General features: G+C 40.4%; 1 protein-coding gene across 2 annotated transcripts in view; it reads left to right on the top strand.

Annotated features, from left to right (window-relative positions):
- dok6 (docking protein 6) overlaps positions 1 to 21,933 on the top strand; it is a 53,764-nt gene that overhangs the window by 15,186 nt on the left and 16,645 nt on the right. For both annotated transcript variants that reach the window (XM_042510627.1, XM_042510626.1), the window contains exons 2-3: positions 13,335 to 13,442; positions 18,504 to 18,618. In XM_042510627.1, coding sequence (XP_042366561.1) covers positions 13,335 to 13,442; positions 18,504 to 18,618 — 223 coding nt within the window. The remainder of the gene's footprint in view (positions 1 to 13,334; positions 13,443 to 18,503; positions 18,619 to 21,933) is intronic.

Genomic DNA, 21,933 nt, shown 5'->3' with positions numbered 1-21,933 from the left:
TTCTTAATTTACTGAATACATAGGTACACATTACTACTGCCATGCTGAAAATAGTGAAATATTTCACCTGATCTGATTTAAATGCAAGCAAATAGCCTTGTTGAATAATGTAAATTAGCCCCGGCTGTCGAGTAAACAAGGCATTTTTATGTGGCACTAATTGTCAGGCTCTGTATTATTAATGTGTTGTTAAAAAAAAACCTTGACCTTGTGTAAGTGAAAAAAGGCAGGCGGTTCATGTCACCTGTCTATGTGGGAGCTCTGTTTGTTTCTGTTTGTTTGGAGATGAGTTTATGAACTCAACTCTCCCCCCCACCCTCTCTCTTTCTCAGGGGAGTTCTTTTAATAGTAAGGAGGTGACAGTTTACCTCTCGCTGAGCAGTGGGGTGACAGTTTGGTACCTGCCCACTTCGGCATGAAACGCTACAGCTGATTCTCTGACATTGCATGCAAAGCTGGCTGTTTTTTTTTTTTTAAATTCTACTCTAATGAGCCGAAATGACCTCGAGTGTAGGCCAAGGCAATCTGATCCTCTTTCTATTAAACAGCTTTTAATATTTCCCCAAGAATTATTGTTCAGGGAATGAATTTTGGATAAGGTCTGCCAAGGAAAATGGAGCACACAATAGCAGCCTTGGCAGTGGCACTTTGAACAGATCATTGAAAGGTCATAATGGAGAAAATAATGGCTCTTAAGAGTCATAAAACAATTGAAAACATGAGGTTATTGAAGTGAATTATATAATGGAGAAAAGAGGAGTTAATATGGCAAACTTTTGACCCGTCATGAATTGTAAGTGTGCCGGCAGATAAGAACTTTTTAGCAAAAGGAAGTTTGAAGTTAAGAGCATACACTGAGGTCAATATAACTGGCGTTACCCCACTCACTCACACACCTCCCTCCCTCTACCGCCCTGCTTAATGTTCCCAGTTGTTCAGAAAAATGTCTGTTGGGCGAAGTGATAATTGCATTCCTCAATGATTTCATGCTGAGGCGCACAGTGACGCAGAATCACAGCCCACTTATTCCAAGGGAGTGTGTTCTTTGGGAGGAAATGAGACAAAAACAATATGACCAACTCCATCGGACCCCATTCTTTTGACATAGAAGTGCACTTCCACGTTTCTTCCTCCTTTGCATTTGTGTATTCCCCAGCGTCCTCTTTTGATTCGCAGACCAAATGTGGCTGAGTCAAGTTAGTTCCAGGGAGCACAAATCTCTGCTTTCTGGTTGTGAGGAAATAGTTGCTGCAGACACAGAGCCCTCTGCTTTCCCAGCTAACCGTATCAGAGAAGCAGCCCGAACATCAGCGAGCGAGTACCTCTTTAGAATTAATCCTCGGGGGGGAATGACTGCACCAATGCACGAGGATTACTGCTTTTAGGGCTTCTGATGAAATTCAAATAACAAATGCTCACACAAAGTGTCCTGAAAAACACTCTGGGTTTTATAATATCCTGCTAAACATGCAAGTGTTTCCTGGAACACCTCACAGTGGTCGGTGCCTCATTCGATTTCACAGTCTTTATTGATATGATAATCAAGTGGTCAGCTAATGGTAATTAAGCTAGTCAATTGGTGGAGTTGCATCATGGTGGTGGGAAAGAGCGCCTTTCATCCTCCTTACTTTATATTCTCTTCCCACGGAGGCAAGTCGGTCACTTCTGAGGCTCTGCATTTGGTTTCCATGTAACAGCCCCTCACCTGTTGGCCTAGATGCTAATTTTGCTCATCTGGAAGCCGGCGGCAACGCGAGCACCAACATACTAAAGTGAAAAATAAGGCCTTGCCTACATTACAACTAGACCTAAATGGAGTTTTATGCATGCAGACCGTTCCTCTTCATTTATGGATTTAGCTCAGTTTAACATTCAGCCTGGCTCGAGGATACACAGCGCTGGACAACTCATTTCAGCCTCATAAAGAAAATAACACGGCTCCGTATTGTTGCTCTCTGTCTACGGTGGGCTCAGTGTGCTTGTCGGCGAGGGTATTCTGCCATAGTCAAATCCGTCTTTGTCTGCGTGTTATTGTCTGTGAACGCTTCAGCCTTGTACATGGATTAAATGGAAATTGCTGTGTGTGTGTGTGTGTGTATGTGCAGAGGATTGCTGACTAAAGCTGTAATACATAAAGAGGTTTGGATGAGGGATGGTTTAAAGAGCAGGCAATTGTCATAATGATGACTTAAAGCAAAATTGTCCCACCGTAAAAGTGTTTTACACATGCTCCGCCTCGTATAGCATAGCCAGCACTGCTTGCCAACCTTAGTGTCACTGGAATCAATAGTGGCTAAAATATAGGATGGAATAACTGAAGTAAGCAACATTATAAAACTGTATTGGTATATTATAGGATTATGATTGCAGTGTAATCCTTTTGTCCTAGCTTTTCTCACTTTGACTGTCCATGCCCAAAACCCCAGGGTGGATGCTGGTGAAGTCTGAGCTGACACGAGCAATACACCGCCCTGTTTACACCATAAAAAAAACTTCCCCTCCTCTTCGCTCCCTCACACCTGAGAGAGAAACTTCAATATTGACCTACATCTCCTTCAGAATAATTTGGCTGCTATTTTTGTGCTGTGCTTTTTTTTCTTAAAGAGAGCCCCGCTACAGTAGCTGTGATGGCTTGATTCTGCACAGTGTGTGACATTTTAACTACTGTTTTTCTGCTCAAGGCTGCGTTGCTCAGCGTGGGTCAAACATCTCCCTTGTCTCCCTCCACAGTAGTGAGAAACAATAGTAGACGTGCTTCCTCTGCTTTCCACAATATTATTTGCATGACAAATGGAAGCATAACAGACTCCAAGTTATATATGTTATAGGGATGGGATTCACCAGAGGCTCCATGATAAGGTATTAACACAAAACTTAAGTCAAGATACAATGCTGTTGCGATTTTAAATGTTTTGTAATATGCTAAGTATTTTCCTTACATACTGGAATATACTGCAATTTATTTATTATTTTTCAACTGCAAATTATGTGCTCAAATGGGCTTGGGTGGTGTCACAGTTTAACAGTATACCAGGGTATTTAGAAACCCTGAAGGTATGTTTTTCAGTACCATCAAATATAGGTGCTCCTCTCTCTATTGACCTCATTGTATGTAGTGCACAGCATGCACCACCAGAGCTCTGTCTCTGGTCGCTACTGGTGGAACAGGCAGCTGAGCTGAAAGACACCGAGTGGAATAGGGATAAGTTACAGGACTGTAACCAGCTGGTGGCCAGCAAGAGAGAGCCCAGCGGGAATAATGGAATGTTTTTTACATCTAATTTGGTGAATTAACAATTTATTTTAAGGCTGAACATAAGTTTGCAATGCACACATATCCCATATAGCGTATACCGCTGTGAAATTTCAGAAAGGCATGAGATATGAAATATTACTGCCCAAGCCTTTACCCCAAAGGCAAACTTTGTAAACATCTGTTCTTATCTGTTAGATAAAGTTTCCTGTCTGTTTATATCACTTTCAGTGATTTTTATCATAGCAAAATGTATGCGTCTGTGTATCGATACAGTATTACCATGCAAAATATCGCAATACTATGCCAAATTGATTTTTTCGCTCCCCCCTAAAATGCCTCAAATTTGGGGAAAGGGGAAAAGGGTTTTTTTATGAACAGTCATCATGATTCAACCATTAATTCAGACATAATTCATCATAAAATCAGTCAGTTGCGTCTTTGGCTCTGGCCCTTTCCGACACTCTACTTTTGCAGCAGCTGCTCTCACCTCTTCCAAACTTTCTCTCTTGTGGCCTCTTATTTCTGTTTCTTTCTTTCATGCTCTCTTTTATTTCCCATTCTTCTTTGCTTTCTTGAAATCTCCTGCTGGCCCCTTTTTATTACTATCAGTTACACGGCCATTTTAATACCGCCAGCCCTTGCAGTCTTTGCCACATTGGGTGGATGTACAGTTTTCCTTTTGGGCAAGGAATCAGCTGGAACCTGTTGTCCTTCATATTTCATGCCATATTGTGACTGGGGATCCAATTTTCAGCTGTGAGTACTCTGTGTGTAATACCACCCAGTCACAACCTTAACAAGGGAAAATAAGGGGTACTAATACTGTAATATTACATTTTGGGACCAGTTTGGCTCATGAATGTTTGATGAGAATGTCCAATCATGCATAGACACAAGAAAGAAATGAGGAATGGGAGAGGAGAAATTTAGAAGAGAGAGGGTGATGACAAGAGGGCAGGAGGAGAGACAGAGACGAATCAGGCTCAGGGAGAAAGTGAGGAGGGGGTGTGTATGTGTGCGTGCATGTGCGTGTGTGTGTGTGTGCATGCATGTGTGTGTGTGTTTGGGATGGAGTGGGGGGGCAGTGATTACTTGCTGCTGAGGTAGCACTGCATTACACATGAGGATTTGGAATGGCCCAGATAAAGTAATCTATGATTAACTGGGGCGCGGCTGGCTCGCCACCCTGCCAACAGCTGTAGTCAGGGGCGAATTATAAAATTATGGGATGTCCAAACATTTTAGATGCGGCGGGAAATATATTTCTGTACAGGGAGGAGGGAGGGTGTTATGTATCAAGTCAAAGGTGACAGCAGGCGACTAGGGAAGAGAGCGACAGAGGGAGCAGTGGTGCAATTAAGACGAGCATTTTTAGTCGCCGCATTTGGCGGCGGATTGTTGAAATGGCAGAATGGTCCAGGGAGGATGTGGGGAGAGGGGAGGCTGGGGTCGCGGCTGGCGGAGTGATCGCTGCAATGATTGCTGTAACAACTGTCCGACGGAATAACAAATCAAATTATAAAGATGGACACCACGGCACAGACCTCGCCGCCGTCTGAAATTGATTGCCAGCACCAGGAGCTGATATTGTCGGGCCCGGTCTGTCATAGTCCATCAGGCGTCATTATCACCAGGGGAACACTAAACCTAATGCAGAATGAGGACGACTTCATCCACACTGCTTGCTAGGACTTTAACAGAAAAAACAAACAGAAAGAACCACGCTATATTTGATGGGGTTTTCTTTATGTTTTCTTTGTGGTTACAAGGTTAAATCCTTTGTTCAGAATCCTGTTAAAAAATAGCTCAGTATTCAACATGCTAAGTGCCTGCTAAATCCGGTCTGTTATCACCATGTCTGAGTATTGCAGGACTACCTTGATTGAAGTGCTCTCATGTCTTGTATTGCCTGTAAGTGCAGTAGCAATCATCTTTAAATCATAGTTTGCAGGACACGTGAATCATGGAGAGGTTACAATCCCTTCCCACATTCGTCCCTTTTTTCCTATCAAATATCTTAGGAATAATGAATGCATGTGCACCTCTGAAGTATTATGATTGTGTTCACTGCCGAGAATCTAACAGGCGGCTATTTTTATTCTGCCATGTGATTAGTCATTTACCTGAAGCAGGCTGTCATTGGAAATCATTTTCGGGTCTTCAGACTGTTCCTCAGTTCATCCAAATGACAAGTGATTTTGCCTGTGGGGGAAATAGGGCCCATATTTTATTGAGAGGCCAGACAGTTCTTTAATAATGGCAGAAGTTTGATAATGCTCTGTGAACTAAATGGACTCTGTGTTTGAGGCCACTTATGGAAAATGACTAAGGCTTCAAAAGTGGCTCATTACTGATGTCCATGAGGGTTCTGGCTTCCTAAATTCTCAACCAGACCTCTCAGTCTGGGGTTTTACACACTCTTTCATCTGACAATACCACCTGTCAGGAGCCCAGGTTAAACTTCATGGCATTTATTGTTACGTTAAATGTCACTACACCATTAAGCAAGGTTATTTTATTTGTAGAAAGATTTGCTCTCAGTTTCCTTTTGAACTTTTTGTAAGTGCCCATCCAACACTCTGCTTCCATCTGTCTGTTTGTGATCATATTTTGGCTCTAATCCTTCTTCCGGTCCCCCCAAACAACAGTCTCAGCGTGGTTGTCGTAGTAGAGCTGGTGTTGATGAACTCGCTGCACCTTGCCAAGTGCCTCCTGAAGTGTTTTCCTTGCCACAGACAGACCTGCCTAAAAGTGAAGGGATTGCCCTTGAAATGTTCTCTCCAGCTCGTTGCTTTTGCTGCTGCCTAGTTTACACTTTGCCTCACTATGTGTGGCGATGTACTCATTGTGGTTTGATACTGTAGAATCATACAGAGATGCATTTCGAGAACTGAAGAAAGAGTATCTTCTGCTTCATATTTTTCAGTGTTCGCAGAATGTGTTCAACCCTGTCGACTTTTCTCATTTTTTAAAGTGCTGCAAGTTGAATACAAAATGGGTTTCTTAAATTTTTTAGCAACAGCCTACACAAAATTAGCCTGGGAACTAGGCATGAGCGGTATCATGGTATTAACAGTATATCAGTGTATTTAGAAATCCTGATGATGTGATTATAAAAACCATTGAAAAAATACAAACCATCATCCTTCTATCAAATTCATACTAGAGGGACTGTATTAAGGATGTTTGCATGCAGAACGCTTAACGTGCCATTAAGGTTACGCCTGGGTCACACTGCACTTGGATGTTTGCTATTTTTCCCATTCAGATTTCCACATTTGCTTAAGGTCTGTTGAATGGATTTGGTAGTGCTATAGTGCAAACCCAACTTAAAAGAAATTCCATTGTACATATTTTTTCCACTGAAATGCACATCATAGCTTCAGTTTGGTCACTACACATTCATTTAAGGGTTGATTTCACTTGATGCTGAGAGTTGTCATAATCAAAATCAAATAAATGAATGATCTATTGCAAGGCTTCTCTCAGCAGTGAAAATAAGCAAATAAATGAAAGCAGTTAAACAGCAGTACTAGAAACCATGGAGAGAAATAAAGGATTAATTTCTAGCAGCATAGAAATCTTGCAGAGATCTTGAGCTCTTTAAAGAAAGTTCTCATCAATGGTGTGCTATTCATTCTCTCCTGTATCCTTATAAGTGTTACAGTTTCTGAAACGTATGTCACCACCACTGTTCTTTATGGAAGCTTACGTAGATTATGAGCTTAGCCTCACCTTTTCTAGATACAGTTTTGCACTGGAGCAGAGAGTCCGGTCTTTGTTTCATCTTCCTTATTTATAAATTCTTGGCATGTCTTCATGAGCCTTTTATCAGAAGTGGCTTCCTTCTGGTGACTCACACATACATTATATTTTTAAACTAATATTAATATATGCTTAGAATGTCCAATCAATGGTACAATAGAATTTGATAATACACAGAAACCTACACACAATGTATATTGTGGCTGGCAATGTTTCCCATAATCTGCTGTTGAAAAATGTTGATCCTCTTGTCACACTTGGTTGTCGTGTTTGACAGTGCTAATACAATTTGCTGGCACACACATGGGATGTCATGATTTAGGAAAGTATGTTTTCTTCTGAATTATGTCCAATCGCTTGAACAAATCACAAGTTAATCCCAAAGCTTTGACTCTAATCACTACAAAGCAGTTGAATACTTTGGGTTAAATTTATTAACATTTAGTTCATTGTTAAATTGTCATTATTGCTGCAGTAATCTGCATGCAGACATACAGACACACCAACATTTAGGCCATTTTAAACCATGAAGAGAAGGCAAAGGATTTTTATTTGTTGTCCTTGTATTCATTTCTGTTTTTGGTCTGTTTACTTATTAATGAAGAGGACAGAGACACACATGCACACACAGCACATACCACACACCATCGTGGGCAACTTGTGTTGAAAAAATAATTTTCTTTAATAAATCATTCTAAGATTGTGTTAATGAAGTGTTAAATTTTAATGACCCAATCTCGTTTGGATTCCAGTGGCCCCGTGGGTTCATCCCACCTCCCAGAATTTAAATGAATACACAATAAAAATGACTTTTTAAAATCTTCTCTTTGATGTGAGCCCTCTCATTTTTTTGTGATCCTTGTGACCAACTGAATTTTGACATCACTGAAAGCACCATATTAACCATTCCATCATATGAATAATTTTGTCTTCAAGACACTTGCACATCAAGACTTTATTCTAATCATTACTGTGGCGAAGTGCTGAGATGGTGGGAACTGTGTTTGTTTCGAAAAAGGTACTTGCTGAGTGCTGTGTGTGTGTGTGTGTGTGTGTGTGCACAGATGAGACAACTTTCTCTGACTAATTTTTAATGAGCCTCTCACTCATTAATCAGACCTTGAGACTGAGACCTGCCAATCAGGCCTATGGGAAAGTTTTCATATATTTCATATTTAGTCTTTAACAGGATCCCTGCTGAGAGTCAGCTTAATTGACCTTATGCTTGCTGTTATATGTAGAGTTAAATTGGTTATTTCAGGATATGTTATGTTCTCAGATCTCTGTTGGCAAATGATCAAGTAGCTTGTGCCAAAAAAATTGGTTTTGGCACAACTTGATCTGAGTGATGCTTTTGAAACAGTTTTTTTTTTGATTACCAAAGACTTTGCTGTTGACTGGCTTCTGCTTATCTCCCTCGGAAAAAGGTCATTTTTCATTAGACGATTATTTCTCATAAAACTCAAACTATTCCTCATATAATTCCTCCATAATATTTTCAGGACCAGTAGTTTTTAATCTATAGACATCCCCCTGGTAGGAGACATGCCATCTCTCCCCATACACTGATGATACACTTCTTTATATGGCTGTATCTTCTGAAGACACAAGACCAACCAGTGCCTTTTTTTAGATGCACTTCAGTGCCTTGACATCATAAAACATTTCTAGGTAAACAAGATTCATGGGATAAAATTGAACTTCTCATTGCCAAGGTTTAGAGGTAAATTCTTAGACTAGGAACTAGTCAAATTACATCCTGTGTGTGTGTCTTATCTTAAACACTTTTTCTTGACCTGGATAGAAAATGTTGTGGGTTCAAGGACAAAGGAGAATTCACGAGGACTTAGGAAAAGACGACCACAGCGCTGATAGACTCTGACTGCATTTACAGAAGGCTATGTAAAAACTGGATGACTTAAAGGACATTTGTCCCTCGAACTTCCAAAGGATTTTTTTGTTGTTGCTGTTGTTTTAAGGTTCAATACACCATATACAGTAGTTTTACTTTCTCAAATGTTATTTTTCCAAAGTAGGCCATTTAAAACAGCTAGGAACCTTCCTAAGAAAAAAAGACCATTTGACAGCAAGCAAAATATCTAGACTTGTGGGAAATGTCACCAACACAGCTTTCAATATAAACGAAAAAATGAAACAGCCAAAGTTCGACACAAAGAGAGAAATTAAAGCTTTTATTTCTAGCAGATGTTACCATTGTTATGCTCTTCAATCAGGTCTACCCATCAAAATAATTACAAATTAAGCAACAAATGAATAACGAACATTATAACTTTGGTTGGAAGTAAATCAAAGATTCAAGGTGCAAAGGACGTGAAAAATGCAATCAAGCACATGGCATTGTCTATGAGTTGCAGGGCAATCAAAATTACAGAGGCTTTGGCAACCAGATTGACTGGCCAGTAATCAAAGTCAAAAGCAGTGCTGGTTTTTGGTCACAAGCCTGCCATTTGGCCTCTGTAAACACGCCAAATTCAATTTGTTTGTAGACTAATTTATGCTTGGTGACCCCCCCCCCCCCCCCCACACACACACACATACTCTATGTATAAAGCTTTGCCATGCCTGCTCTGTTTAATTGACCAGAGGTATATCACAGAATGGGTGGAGGTTGAACTGCTTTCACAAAACAGCAATCATAGAACAACTCAAAGCAAAAACTTGGATGATTTTATTTTCACCAGAGCTGTCCTCTTCATCACCACTTGTGTTTTTTTCCTGGAACTGGTGAGTTGGATTTCGATGCCAAACAGTGTACTCTACACTGTTCTGGCATTAAATGAGTTGCACCAAACCAGCAGAGAGTCTCATTCACGTCTGTGTAATTACAATCAGTGTTAGAGTGTCTCTGAATAAGACCCACCAGCAGCCTGAGAATAGGACTGCCTTGACAAAGCATTGACAACTGTGGAACAGGCAAAATTAAGCCCTCTCCATTCATACCCCCTAGTTCTTATTATGCACGAGCTATCTCACTGAGCTTGCTTTTGTGCTGCTATAATTACTTAATCTGAGCACTCCTAGGGTGAATTACTTTGTGTGCGGCAAGCAGGCAGCATTGCTTTGACTCAAGCTCCCAAAGGGGAATTGAGGCTAGCCTTAATTTTACTGTTTAAAAGTCACAAATGCGTTAATGGCCATCGTCAAAAGGGATTCACATCTTTGCTTGTTTTTCTGTCAAAGCTGGAGTTTTCTTTTATTTTTCTAAGCGTTAATATGGACATAAATACAGTATGTCCAATTTTGAGTAAGTTTTTATCACCCCTTTGTTTCCTTACTTCTTTAAAGCGTTTTATGGATGGTGGGTGTAGAGAATGATCTACTGTGCATTAGAGAGTGTGTAGAGCACCATTTTGTGTTGTTTGCTGTTTATAATGGGCCTGGGCAACACTTAACTAGAATGGAGGCCCATCAAGGCAGGCCGATAAGGACCTAGGGATCCACTCTAGTCAATTACTGCAAAGTGCCAAGTTCAACTCAGCGGGCCTTTTATGAAGTACACCAGCTGAGTAAACAAATTAATCGTACATCCATGGTTCCCCAACACAACCATGCTGCCCAGGGCAATCATACATCAGGCAGAGTGATAGCGGCTGTCTGCACCAGGAAATAGAAGGGTCCCACTATTAAAGATAGGCAACCACATAGGACTCATAAGCTATTGGCCATCACACTTATTCTGCCTCTCAACTGCACTGTTCTGTCTGTACTGGCTTTTTACACCTTGACACTGGCTGTGTAAAGAGGAAGGTTATGCCTTGAAAGCCTGGCTTTTCCAAAGTATTGCTGCAGGGTGATACCATGGAACGATATTAACAGCTCTTTTTATTGATCCTCGGGGATGTTGCCGTCTAAATAAAACCGTGCATCTCCAAATGTGGTGATTTTAAATGTTTCACATAAACTGAGGCGTTGAGGAAATTCTTCTAAGCCATTTAAAAACTCATTCTATTAGCTGCAAAATGTATTCAATCAAAGCAGAAAAAAGGGCAATGCTTCTTAGCACATGATGATTTCTCGGCTTGCACAGGACTGCAACAATATATGGGGTTGCAATGACAAATGTACATGTTCAAACAAGCGTGATCATGCATATGCAGTCTGTGATAAGAACTTTAGTCTGGTAAGAAATAAAGAAAAATGACAGAGATACAATCTTGAATATATTAGTGTTTTTGTGTGTGTGCATATATGTTTGAGTTTCTATGCATTTATTTGTGTCTCTGTTCATGATTTGACCTTGAAGTAGTCTGATATACAACACTGTGTATTTGTGTCATCTTCAGCTGGTAGATGGGCCAGACTGTGGTCCAGTAATCAATACAATGTACAGTAATCTGCTGCACCAGAGAGAGCAAGAGACACAGAGACAGTTTGAGTGTGTGTTCACATTGTGTGGCAAGAAGAAACTGACTGTGTGCTCCACAGCTTTTAATAAATAGAGGCGCATTACACCAGGTTGAAACTCAGTTATAAAGTTGTTAAGCTTGCACAGCAGTGTGTAGTTGGTTCAAAGCATCTTGGGAGTATGAGTTATTTGGCAAATTTGAAATGGTTCTCTAATTTCAGTTCTGGAAAAGTTTTTGTGTCTGTGCTTACTCTGAAAAGCAGTTTCACGCCTGCTGTTTCAGCACATTTCTGTCCCATTGCTAATAAATAAACTGGTAAATTCACAAAATTCACATATTGGAAATTAATAAATCAAATAATCACTCAATAATTAAATGATAATAATGAATAAAATAGGCTGTACATGATTTGAGATTTTAAATAATAATAAATTGTTGTGTTTAACTAAACTACATTTTCTCCTGGCTAAAATATTTTTTTGTGTTAATTGAATATCTTTTTTTCTTAAGATCTTTTTATTTTCCATATTCCTTAGCATATGCTGTAATGTGCATTTTTGGTGGGCGTAGCTTTAAGTTTTTAGATTCAGGACCGATGTGTTGATTGTGCCATAGACAGACACTTCTCAGAAATCAAATACTCAGTTTCACACAATTAAATAACAAAAGTGTCCCCGTTAGTATCCCTCTATGGTGTCCTACTTCTTTCACTGGCCTGTCAAAATATCCTGCACAGCCCTTGAAAAATGATTTTTTGAAAAGATTATAAACTTCAACATAAACACACAACCAAAGAAATAATTTTCCCAGTCTCTCATTACATCACTTGTTAAATGACCGAGAATAACACGTTAACACATTCCTAAGGTGCAATCTGAATGGCTTGTTGGCTCACAATACTTCAGCTTGTTAACCCCATGCATACTATCAAAGAACGAGTAACTGAAGTTACCACTGACCAAAATGAAGGTCCTAAAACTCTGACACTGCACATCTGTCATAGACAGACCAGTGTGTTATTTAAATGCATAAAACATAAGATCATAATGTTTGATTGACCTACATTTAAAAAAAAAACCAAATTGTCAGCTGATTTATGAGCTATAATGGTTTCAGTTTTTTCCAAGATCTTCTGTTTAGTGTTTCTCTCATGTTGACAGTGGTTCCTGACTGGTCCAGCCACAGGGTCCAGATTTTTTCATACTCATTATTTCAAGGTCCACACATTAGATTATCACATATTCAATTTAACGTCACAAAATGTAAACAACAAATTTGCTTCAAACACAAAAAAATAAAACATATTGCAAGAATAAACAGAAACTGGACTTCAAAATAAAAGCTCTGCACCAGAAATTAACTGTACTTCATAATAAAGTTTTGGGTTTTTTGTTTTTTTAAACAAACTTTGCAAACTTTGATAATGGACCCGTGACCCACTTCTGAACCTTAACCCACCAGCTGGGATCCAGTGCTCTAGAATTCAGCTTGCTTTATAATATAATCAGGGTAAGAATCAGATTGATGTACTTTTATGCCAGTGCTTTCCAGTGGTAAATAATGTGAATGAACCCTGAGGTCAATCTATATTTTGATCAATGGATAAACATTCACAGCTACTTTAAAGTGTTCATTTGCTTTGATGTTCGGGCATTTTGCTGAGGTGGATTTTAGTAGTTAATAGTAAGCTTGAGTTCTAGGGTGGTAGCTTGCATTGATTTCTCTGTTCTCAACTTTGGTGGAGCAGGAGTTGACTTTTCTTTCCTTTTAATACAATGTCAAGTTCTCCTGGTTTATTTATTATATTGTGGTTATAGGGTGTCAACCTCTCTGCACAGTCAGGTTGTTTTTTACTATTGTTTGGATCTCCAGTTGCCAAAACTTATGTCTTTGCTCCAGGAGAGCCGTGTTTCAGTAACGGGGCTGCTGTCGTTCTTTGTTGTCAGATCTTCCGGAGGTGTTGGCTTGTGTTCAAGAAGGCTTCCAGTAAAGGACCCCGCCGGTTAGAGAAGTACCCAGACGAGAAGGCAGCCTACTTCAGGAGCTTCCACAAGGTAAACACACACTTGAAACGCATTATAGATTAAATTCCGATCATTCTGATTTATTCACATAGGAGCTTAGCTGACAAACAGAAAGATAATATGCAACTATTGTGATAATCTATGGCTGCAATAGTATTTTCCAAGAAGCAACCTCCAGGGATGAAAAATTAAGCCAATGTAGAAGTGCCAAAAACTGCAACACCTCTAATGGCCACTTGAGACTGGCTCTTGAAACAAGTCATTACCCATGGACACCCATGTTAAAGGACCCAACTTTACAGCTGAAATAAGTGTTGGTCTCTATGTTCAACAGTCATGATAACATAGAGGGGATGAAGTTTTGGGGATTTTTTTTTTTAGCAAATTCATCTGTATACATACATACATTTTTTTTAGGCTTAAAGTTACACATAATTAAGGTCCTGGTCACTTTAAGTGACACGCTGTCTGTCTATGAGTCAGATCCCCCCCCTCGCTCCTCCACAGCTCCACCCTCTCATTCCTCTCGCTACAAAAAACCAAGATGGTGATGGCCAAAATACCAAACTCAAGCCTTCAAAACAGGGGTCCTCAAAACAATGGGTGATGTCACTGTAGCTACATTTATTATTTTTATACACTCTATGGTATTTTCATTGCTGGTAAATCTCCCACTTACTTTTTCTATTAATACATTTATCGATCTATGAAATTTCAGAAAATAGTGAGACATACCAGTCACTTTTACGAAGTAGCATCTTACATTTTTAAAAAATATATAAATAAAAGTCTTTCAAAGATGTCCCTCATGCTCATAAATAGATCATAAAAATAGAAGCATAAAGCATATTTCTAAGTTCAAGGTTTACACAGTGAGTCACAATAAAAGCAAATGAAAATACAAGTATAAAATAAAGTGGCGGTTGTGGTATCTTTATGCATCGCCATGGATAATTATTTTATGTGTAGTATACATGGCATGTTTCACTAAGCGAAAGGTTTAGATTTACACTTTTGTTTCTCACAATGAAGTCTAATGGTATTGATGTTAGGCAGCACTTTGGTCAATCAACCTGTAGTGACCAGGTTGCCATGAAATGAGGAATCAGTATTCATAATCTCCAGAGTGTTATTTCTAATGATTTGGCAACACCCTGACCTTTTGTCTAATGCCACCATCAGACAACCTTTCATGTCTGATTTCTGATAATGTCACTAATATATAACTACATATATTCACGGTCCCCAGAGGATCACAAATCCTAAAGATTGTCTTCTTGAATACCAAAAGGAGATTAAACCTGGTGTGTCACTTCCCAGGGAGCAGTCTCTGGCCGAGTCTAAATGCTACTGACATTGGCATGCAGAGCACATTCAGCAGACAACAGCCAAGAGTTTCATTTTGCAATTTGGCCAACTGGTGGAATTAATTAGCTTTAGCTGATAAAATCTGACGCTGATGGTCGCCCACCAAAAATGAGGTGGCTGGCATTGTATTTAAGCATTAGATGTATTCTCTTAAAACATCAGAAAACGGGTTCCAGTAATACTGTGACATGAATTGATCTTAAAGAAAGGGAGACACTTATTGAATGAGATTTAGTTACTCAAGGTGGGTGTTTGCATAAAAAAGAAGTAATATTAAACCTATGGAGTAAATGCTGAGTAAGCTGTAATACACTCTCTTACTCAGAACCTTGTTTTTATCTTCATATAAAAAGTTCCATCTATTGGCCACAGATGATGGAGTTAAGGATCCATTAAGACACATTTTGCAACTTTATCTTCTCCTCTGGGCATTTCCCTCCCTTTTGAAAGTAATAATCCAGTATATATATCTCTCCCCGCCTCTTAAGCCCTTTGAAATACTCTAATTATGGCTCATTATCATGGTGAGAGGAGACGATGTTAAAGGAGAAGCACCGTGAATAGTGTTTTATAGTAATGAGAGGAGATAAGAGCAGATAATAGGGGACTTTGACACCAGGTTTGCTACGTGGCTGTAGTTTGAGAGTTGATCTAGGAGTCTGTAACAGGCTGTCTACGATCATGTCATTATGAATTAGGTCGGGTATTTCTCAAAACCGTGGAAATTTCTTCAATATCCCAGAAAGCATGTAAGAACTGGCTCCGTAGATGTTTAGATCTACTTTGTTAGCATCCCTCACTGCCACAGTATCAGCCATGTATTGTGAATGAAACTTCTCCCTGCCTACTGCATCATGCTGTCACACGAGGCTTCCTGTGTGGCTGTGACCCCCCCCCCAAGCCCCCCAGAGGCATCTCATACACCCAGCGCTGGAGTGAGCGATGAGCGCACACATGCACCAGTGCACCTGGTAATGCATCGCCACAAAGATCAAGAAAGGTCCCGTCTGAGGGCTTCATTCAACGCTGCAGTGCTTTGGGAGGAAATAGGCTGCACTGGTGGCTGATTTACAGAATCAACACAAAGGGGATTGGCTTTCTATCCCACTTTTTTTTATTTCTCTTTCCATATTCCCCCCTTACTTCCCCTCCTCTCTCTAGCTCTTTCCCTGTGCCTTTTTCTCTGTCTGAGAAGCGCTGGTCCACACAGTAAAACAATCCCTGAATATTTTTAGCAATATTTTTAGCCCTGTGTAAAGTTGTTTTTTGTGTGTGTGTCTCGAGTTCTCCTGAGCTCCTGACAGAGGCGGCTAAAGTGGAGAGATGGAGCTGTATTTAAATGCCTAAACACAGTATGTGCAAATGGAAGTGGATGGTTTTAGTGCAGGCGGACTGATGGACCATCACTTAAGTTTTGACTGAGATTTCTTGACAACTATTGGAAGGCTTGCCCTTAAATTTTGTACAGGCATTCATGGTTCCTAGAGGACGAATCCTAATGACTCTGACCTGACCCCTGACTTCTCATTTAGTGCCACCAGCTGGTTTACATACATGCCTTTTTGTTGACACGTCTCAAGAGGGATTGGGATGAAATTTGGTAGAAACACTCATGTAACCCCCAGAATGTGTTGTAATCACTTTATTGTTACCTTAACCTACATGTAGTCTATAATCAGGTCAAAATTGTTTAGTATTTTGATGTGCAGGTGAATACTTGCTAAACTGCATTTCCATACACCTCAATTGTAACAACATCGTCTATACTGCTAATTATTAAATATTAGCATGCTAATACATTAAACTTAAGGCCCAGACACATCAAACTGACAATAAAGAACTAGAGGAGGTTAAGGCCGAGTGTTGCATCACCTCGTGTGTCCTGTGTCTTGGCCAAAATGTTGCACTTGAGCATGTGACTTCTGAGCCTGCGTGAGATGAAATAACTTTCCATAACATCTTTTGTGCTAATTATCAAATTTTAGCATGTTCATACATTAAACTAAAGGCCCCAACACACCAACATTCAAGAACTAGAGGAGACGAAGGGCAGCTGTTGCGTTGCCTTTTGTTTCTCTTCTTGTGCACTGACCCAAAATGCCACTCAGTTACCTCTCTTATTTCGTCAATTCAACATGCCATATTGGTCATAAAAAAAGCCAATAAGGACCAATTAGTGCCAATGGTGTGGGACACACCGCAAAAACTAGGGTGGCATACAATTACCAACAGCCCGCCATTGACTGATTTGGTGTGTCAGGCCCCCAAGAGAACCAACATCATACAGAGAACCTGTGAAACATCAGCAAATTATCTGTCACTGAGCATGTTAGCAAGCTGTGATTAGCATATAATTTTAAGCACTGCTGTGCACAAGTCCAGCCTCACGGAGCTGCTGGCATGGCAGTAGACTCACGGTGTTCCTGATGTGAGATTTAACTTCCACCTTTGAATAAACGAGGAGAAAGAGGGGACAGAAGAAGACAAAAGAAGATGAGGAATAGGTCTCATCACAAATGATTCACTTTGCTCGGACTCTAGCGCCTCGGGCTGGGAACGCACCCAAATCTCTCCCTCAGACTCTCTTTCTTTCTCACACACACACACACACACACACACACAGACACACACACAAAGACACTAAAACATGCACAGTTACACAAACAGAGAAAGAGATGAGAGGCTGGTGGAATTCACGGCTCAAAAATTCCCACAGTTGATGCTTGCTTTGTGTCAGTTATATGTATGAATGGCTAGCTCGAGGACAAATACATACTGTATCCTCGCAGGGGGAAAAAAAAATCACCTCATCTCATATAAAATATTTAGATACTATCTTTGAAGGGGATAAGAAATTACAAAAATGAAAAATATCTGCTATCTTTCAATATCCATAGCCTCCTCTCCCTTTTCTCTTTTTTTTATTTCCTCGATTTAAAAATCTCTCTGTGAACGCTGTGCAGAGGATATCTGACAATAGAGAGGGAATGCATTATATGTAATGTTATCGAGCCAAGAAATCTGTACTCCACATATGTTGTGTGCGTTATTAGGTCGGGTCTTTGAACCTTAAACAGTCATGCTTTACTATACGGGCAGCAAGCCCAGCTAATTCATTCCCAACAGTCTGGCAAAAGGCCCACAGTTAGCGCACAATGGACTACAATAATGTAATGGGCCTTATCTCCCAGGCAGAGTGAACACAGAGAAGACTGTTGAACAAAATGGCCTGTAAATGCGGGCGATATTCAATTAAATGTAATCTTCTCGTTTTGTTCATTCACGATCAATCTCCTGGTAAAGTGATTTAGATGCTTTTGATCGCCCCCCACCCCCCACCCCCATTGACTGGAAAATCAGTTTCAAGGAGAGGCACCAATATGCACAGTGTATACAATATGAGCATCAGGTCACATTTAAGTGCTTTTAGCAATACATTATGCACTACTGCAGCAGCTGCCGTGCTGCGAGAGCTGACACTGCGGATGATTTCTTACTGTTTAAAAAAGAGCTTTTTGTAATCAGCGGAAAAACTGCTATTATTTATACGTCCCTTAAGATTTCTGTTTTACTTTGCCATCCTTTATATGCTAAGCCTCTAACTACTATTGCACTTTCAGCGAAGTCGGTGCAAGATGGCAATTAAGCCTTTGCTGCCGCTGCTGCTCCTGGCTGTGTTCATTCAAGGTAATGTGCTGCTGCTATTCTCTCCTTCCTCTTTAGATCACTGAGCTCCATAACATCAAGAACATTACCCGGATGCCGCGGGAGACAAAAAAGCACGCTGTGGCGATCATCTTCTGTGACGACACGTCCAAGACATTTGCCTGTGAATCAGGTAAATGCCTTTTTCCACCAAAATTCAGAATTCAAATGAGTCTTTTTAGCTACAGAGCAGGAGAGGAAGGAAAGCATTGACTACCAGGGTATTTGTATTTATTTATTTTTTGCATGCAAAGAATGTGAATGTGTGTAGGGAGATGCTGCATGAGAAGTTGGCGAAAAAGTTTGTCAAGAAGCGGAGGAGGAATCAACTTCAGTGAGAGGCAGAAAGAGGTGAAAGAGGCAGTGGAGAATTGGAGTTTAGCCAAGTGATGCTCATTTGCCGCTATATTAAGAAGTGGGAGGACCTGTTCCGAAATATTGATTTTCATACTGCAGGTATGAAAAACGATATTGGGCATCGTTTGCAGTGTGTTGCAACCCAATTATGGACTGTAACAATAGAGATTGCCTCTAATACGTGGACAGGAAGCCAAAGAGGCACATGATCTGCGCACGGTTGGTTGGGATTCAACAGTCTGTTCTTAAGGTGCAAATAAAGGGAGCTGGGCGTCGAGGAAGCCAGGGGCGATTTAAGGTGGATGCACCTTAATATGCTACAGCTAAGCAGGCGAGGATGAACGTCTCCATCTTAACTCTCGCCTCGTGGATGCGTGTGCACATGTGTGTAGCAGTCAGCCTCAGGGGAAATATTGAACTTACAGTGGTGAACTCTTTCTTGCCTTTACTCTGTTTCCCATGATCACTCACTCTTTCTTCCTCTCTCTCTCTTGGCTCATTTCCATGCGCACAGCTTCCCCCTCCTCACACCACCATATGGATGTCTCTATCACTCTGCGGCCATGACCTCCCATAGTCCTTCACTTCCGGGAACCCCCTTACATTTACACCCTTCACTCTCCACCTTGTATATGGACATTCACGTGATAATAACAGTAGAAGAAATACACAATACTTATGATTTTTATGATTTTTACATTTTTTTATTTTAGGGTCCTATGTGTAGAATTTAAGGGGATATATTGGAAGAAATGGAATATAAACTAATAAGTATTTTTTCCAAAAAATTATCCATGAATTTACCGTTTAACATGCAACCCATTTGCTGCTTGCTAACTTGTTTGGTTTGTGACGTATCAGGTCAACCTGAAGAAGGTCCAATAGCAACTAGCTGAAAGGGGGCACATTGCCACTTACTGTGGCGAAGTCAGACATATTTCTGCACATATAAATGTACTGACTGGCTCAAGATAGGGCCATTCACGTTTTTGCATCAGCCACATTAGTTAGCAGCCGCTCCACATCGAGAGCATCGGAAAAACACCAGTTTTTTAATGTGCAAGTGCTTTCTTTATTCAGTGTTTTTACCATTTTATATCTGCTCCATTTGTTTTGGAGATAAAGAGACCTCTGCAGATAATTTGGCTCTTTTTAAAAACCTCCCGAACATCTGTATTTGAAGTTATCAGGTAAAAAACAGCCCATCTACGACATGCCAAATAGCATCAGAGAATCACTCATTTGTAATGTGAAACCGCTTTATTCTGTGTTTCCACTGGTTTCATTTGTTTAGGAGGGCACAACTCAGCCCGCAGTAAAGACCTCCTGAACAATAAACAGTTCTAACCAGGAGAAGTTTCAGCTTGTTGCAATCTGCAAACTTCAGATGCCATTAATTCCCCCTAAATCTTACACACTGGACCTTAAAGTTATTTTTTGTTGTCTAACTGTCATCTTTTTTAACAGTAAAATGTTTTTTTCTGCTTTTTAGGACATTTGGGATTACGGTGAAAGAGTTCAAATGTATTTCAGAGCTGAATTATTTGCCAGGTCCAGCTGGGTCAGGTTACATGAGCGCTTACCTACATCAGATGCTAAATTGGCATACAGCCTTCTCACTACTGTGCAATGTCAATGGGAGTTTGGATCTGAAAACTGAACCTGGCAGTTGGAAAGCAAACTTATTTGAGAGCGGCTGTCCAAAGAAGCCAAATATTTTCTAAGTGCTGACTGTTTTTTAAAAAGAAATTTAAAAAATAGGCATCGTGATCATCTTGTGTTTATTTTTTTTAAATAACCTCTTGATGCTTCCATTCAAGCATTGGCATGTTGTTGAGCAGGCTGTTAATGAAACGCTGAACAAAAGACGCTATCAGATCTTTCATTTTTTGACAGACGTGTGCTTTGGGTGTATCCGTCAAATACGCACCATGAAGAGATAAAGAGAGAGTGTGACCTGCAGATTGAATAACATGTCAACTGCATACAAGTGTGTTCCATCTTGACAGTCTCCTGATTTGATTCTCACATATTCTTTCACTCCAACCTTTTTCTCTTGCCCTCTTATCCAACAAAAAAAAAAAACGCCACTCCATCCTATTCCATCACACACCTACACCTCTGCACACAGAGACATCCTCCTACCATATTTCTTCATGCATGGCACATAGACGAGCGAGGCTGCCTCGGTGCTGATGAAGTGTTTGTTTAGCCGATTTTCCACTCAGTGGCCTTAAAAGTGTGGGAGTTTAGAGGCACTCAAAGGCCATGGTAAGTCTGAATGAGAAAAGCTGAATCTGTGGAGGCATGAGCAAGGAGCTAAAGTGCAGAGCTGCTGCCTCTTAGTGTGTGTGTGTGTGTGTGTGTGTGCATCTGTATTTTTTGCTTTGTGCTGTGTGTGAATGAAGTGCTTCAGGCAGCGGCAGACCTTTCCTTCACCCTGCAAAGTTGTGTAGATCCGTCCCATTGGACACTACAGTTGATCTGACAAACAGGCTGTCAGCTATCACACAAGCAAGTTTCAAGTGAATGAAGTCAACATATCTCCACGCACGTTACACAAGCATGCATTCACTTTTGGTTTATAGACACACAAAAAAAAAAAAAAACACTGTGCTGTTCCTGCGTTTCCAAATATGTCTTTGTACACATCACTGGTCATAGTTAACATATCCCAGAATTCCACAGGGCCCGGAGTTAAGAAGCTTCAGAAAGATAACCAACTCCGGCATTTGCCTCATTTCATACCTCAGTAACTCTCACCAAATGCTCACATAAGACAATTGGAAATCTTCTCCACTGTAAACACCATTTTTTTCCCCGACATAACAGGAAGGTGAATTTGTATTCACAAACAACGGACTGCTGCGCAGACTTCCAGATTTGATTCACAGAATCATCTGTCTCCACTTAGCTTCCACTTAAAAAATTCAGTTTTACAATGAATGCCCCCTCCCTTTAGGTGCCAGCTGTCAAATGTTGTAGAAATAATTCCCTACACAGAGTTAACGCTACCTAAAAACCAAGACTGCCGCTTTAAAGAGTCAATAATCACCGTTCCTCTGATTTATTCCAAAATATCGTGAACGCT

This window comes from Plectropomus leopardus, chromosome 21, assembly GCF_008729295.1.
Source record: "Plectropomus leopardus isolate mb chromosome 21, YSFRI_Pleo_2.0, whole genome shotgun sequence".
NCBI lineage: Eukaryota > Metazoa > Chordata > Actinopteri > Perciformes > Serranidae > Plectropomus > Plectropomus leopardus.
This window is presented reverse-complemented; position numbering and strand designations above follow the sequence as displayed.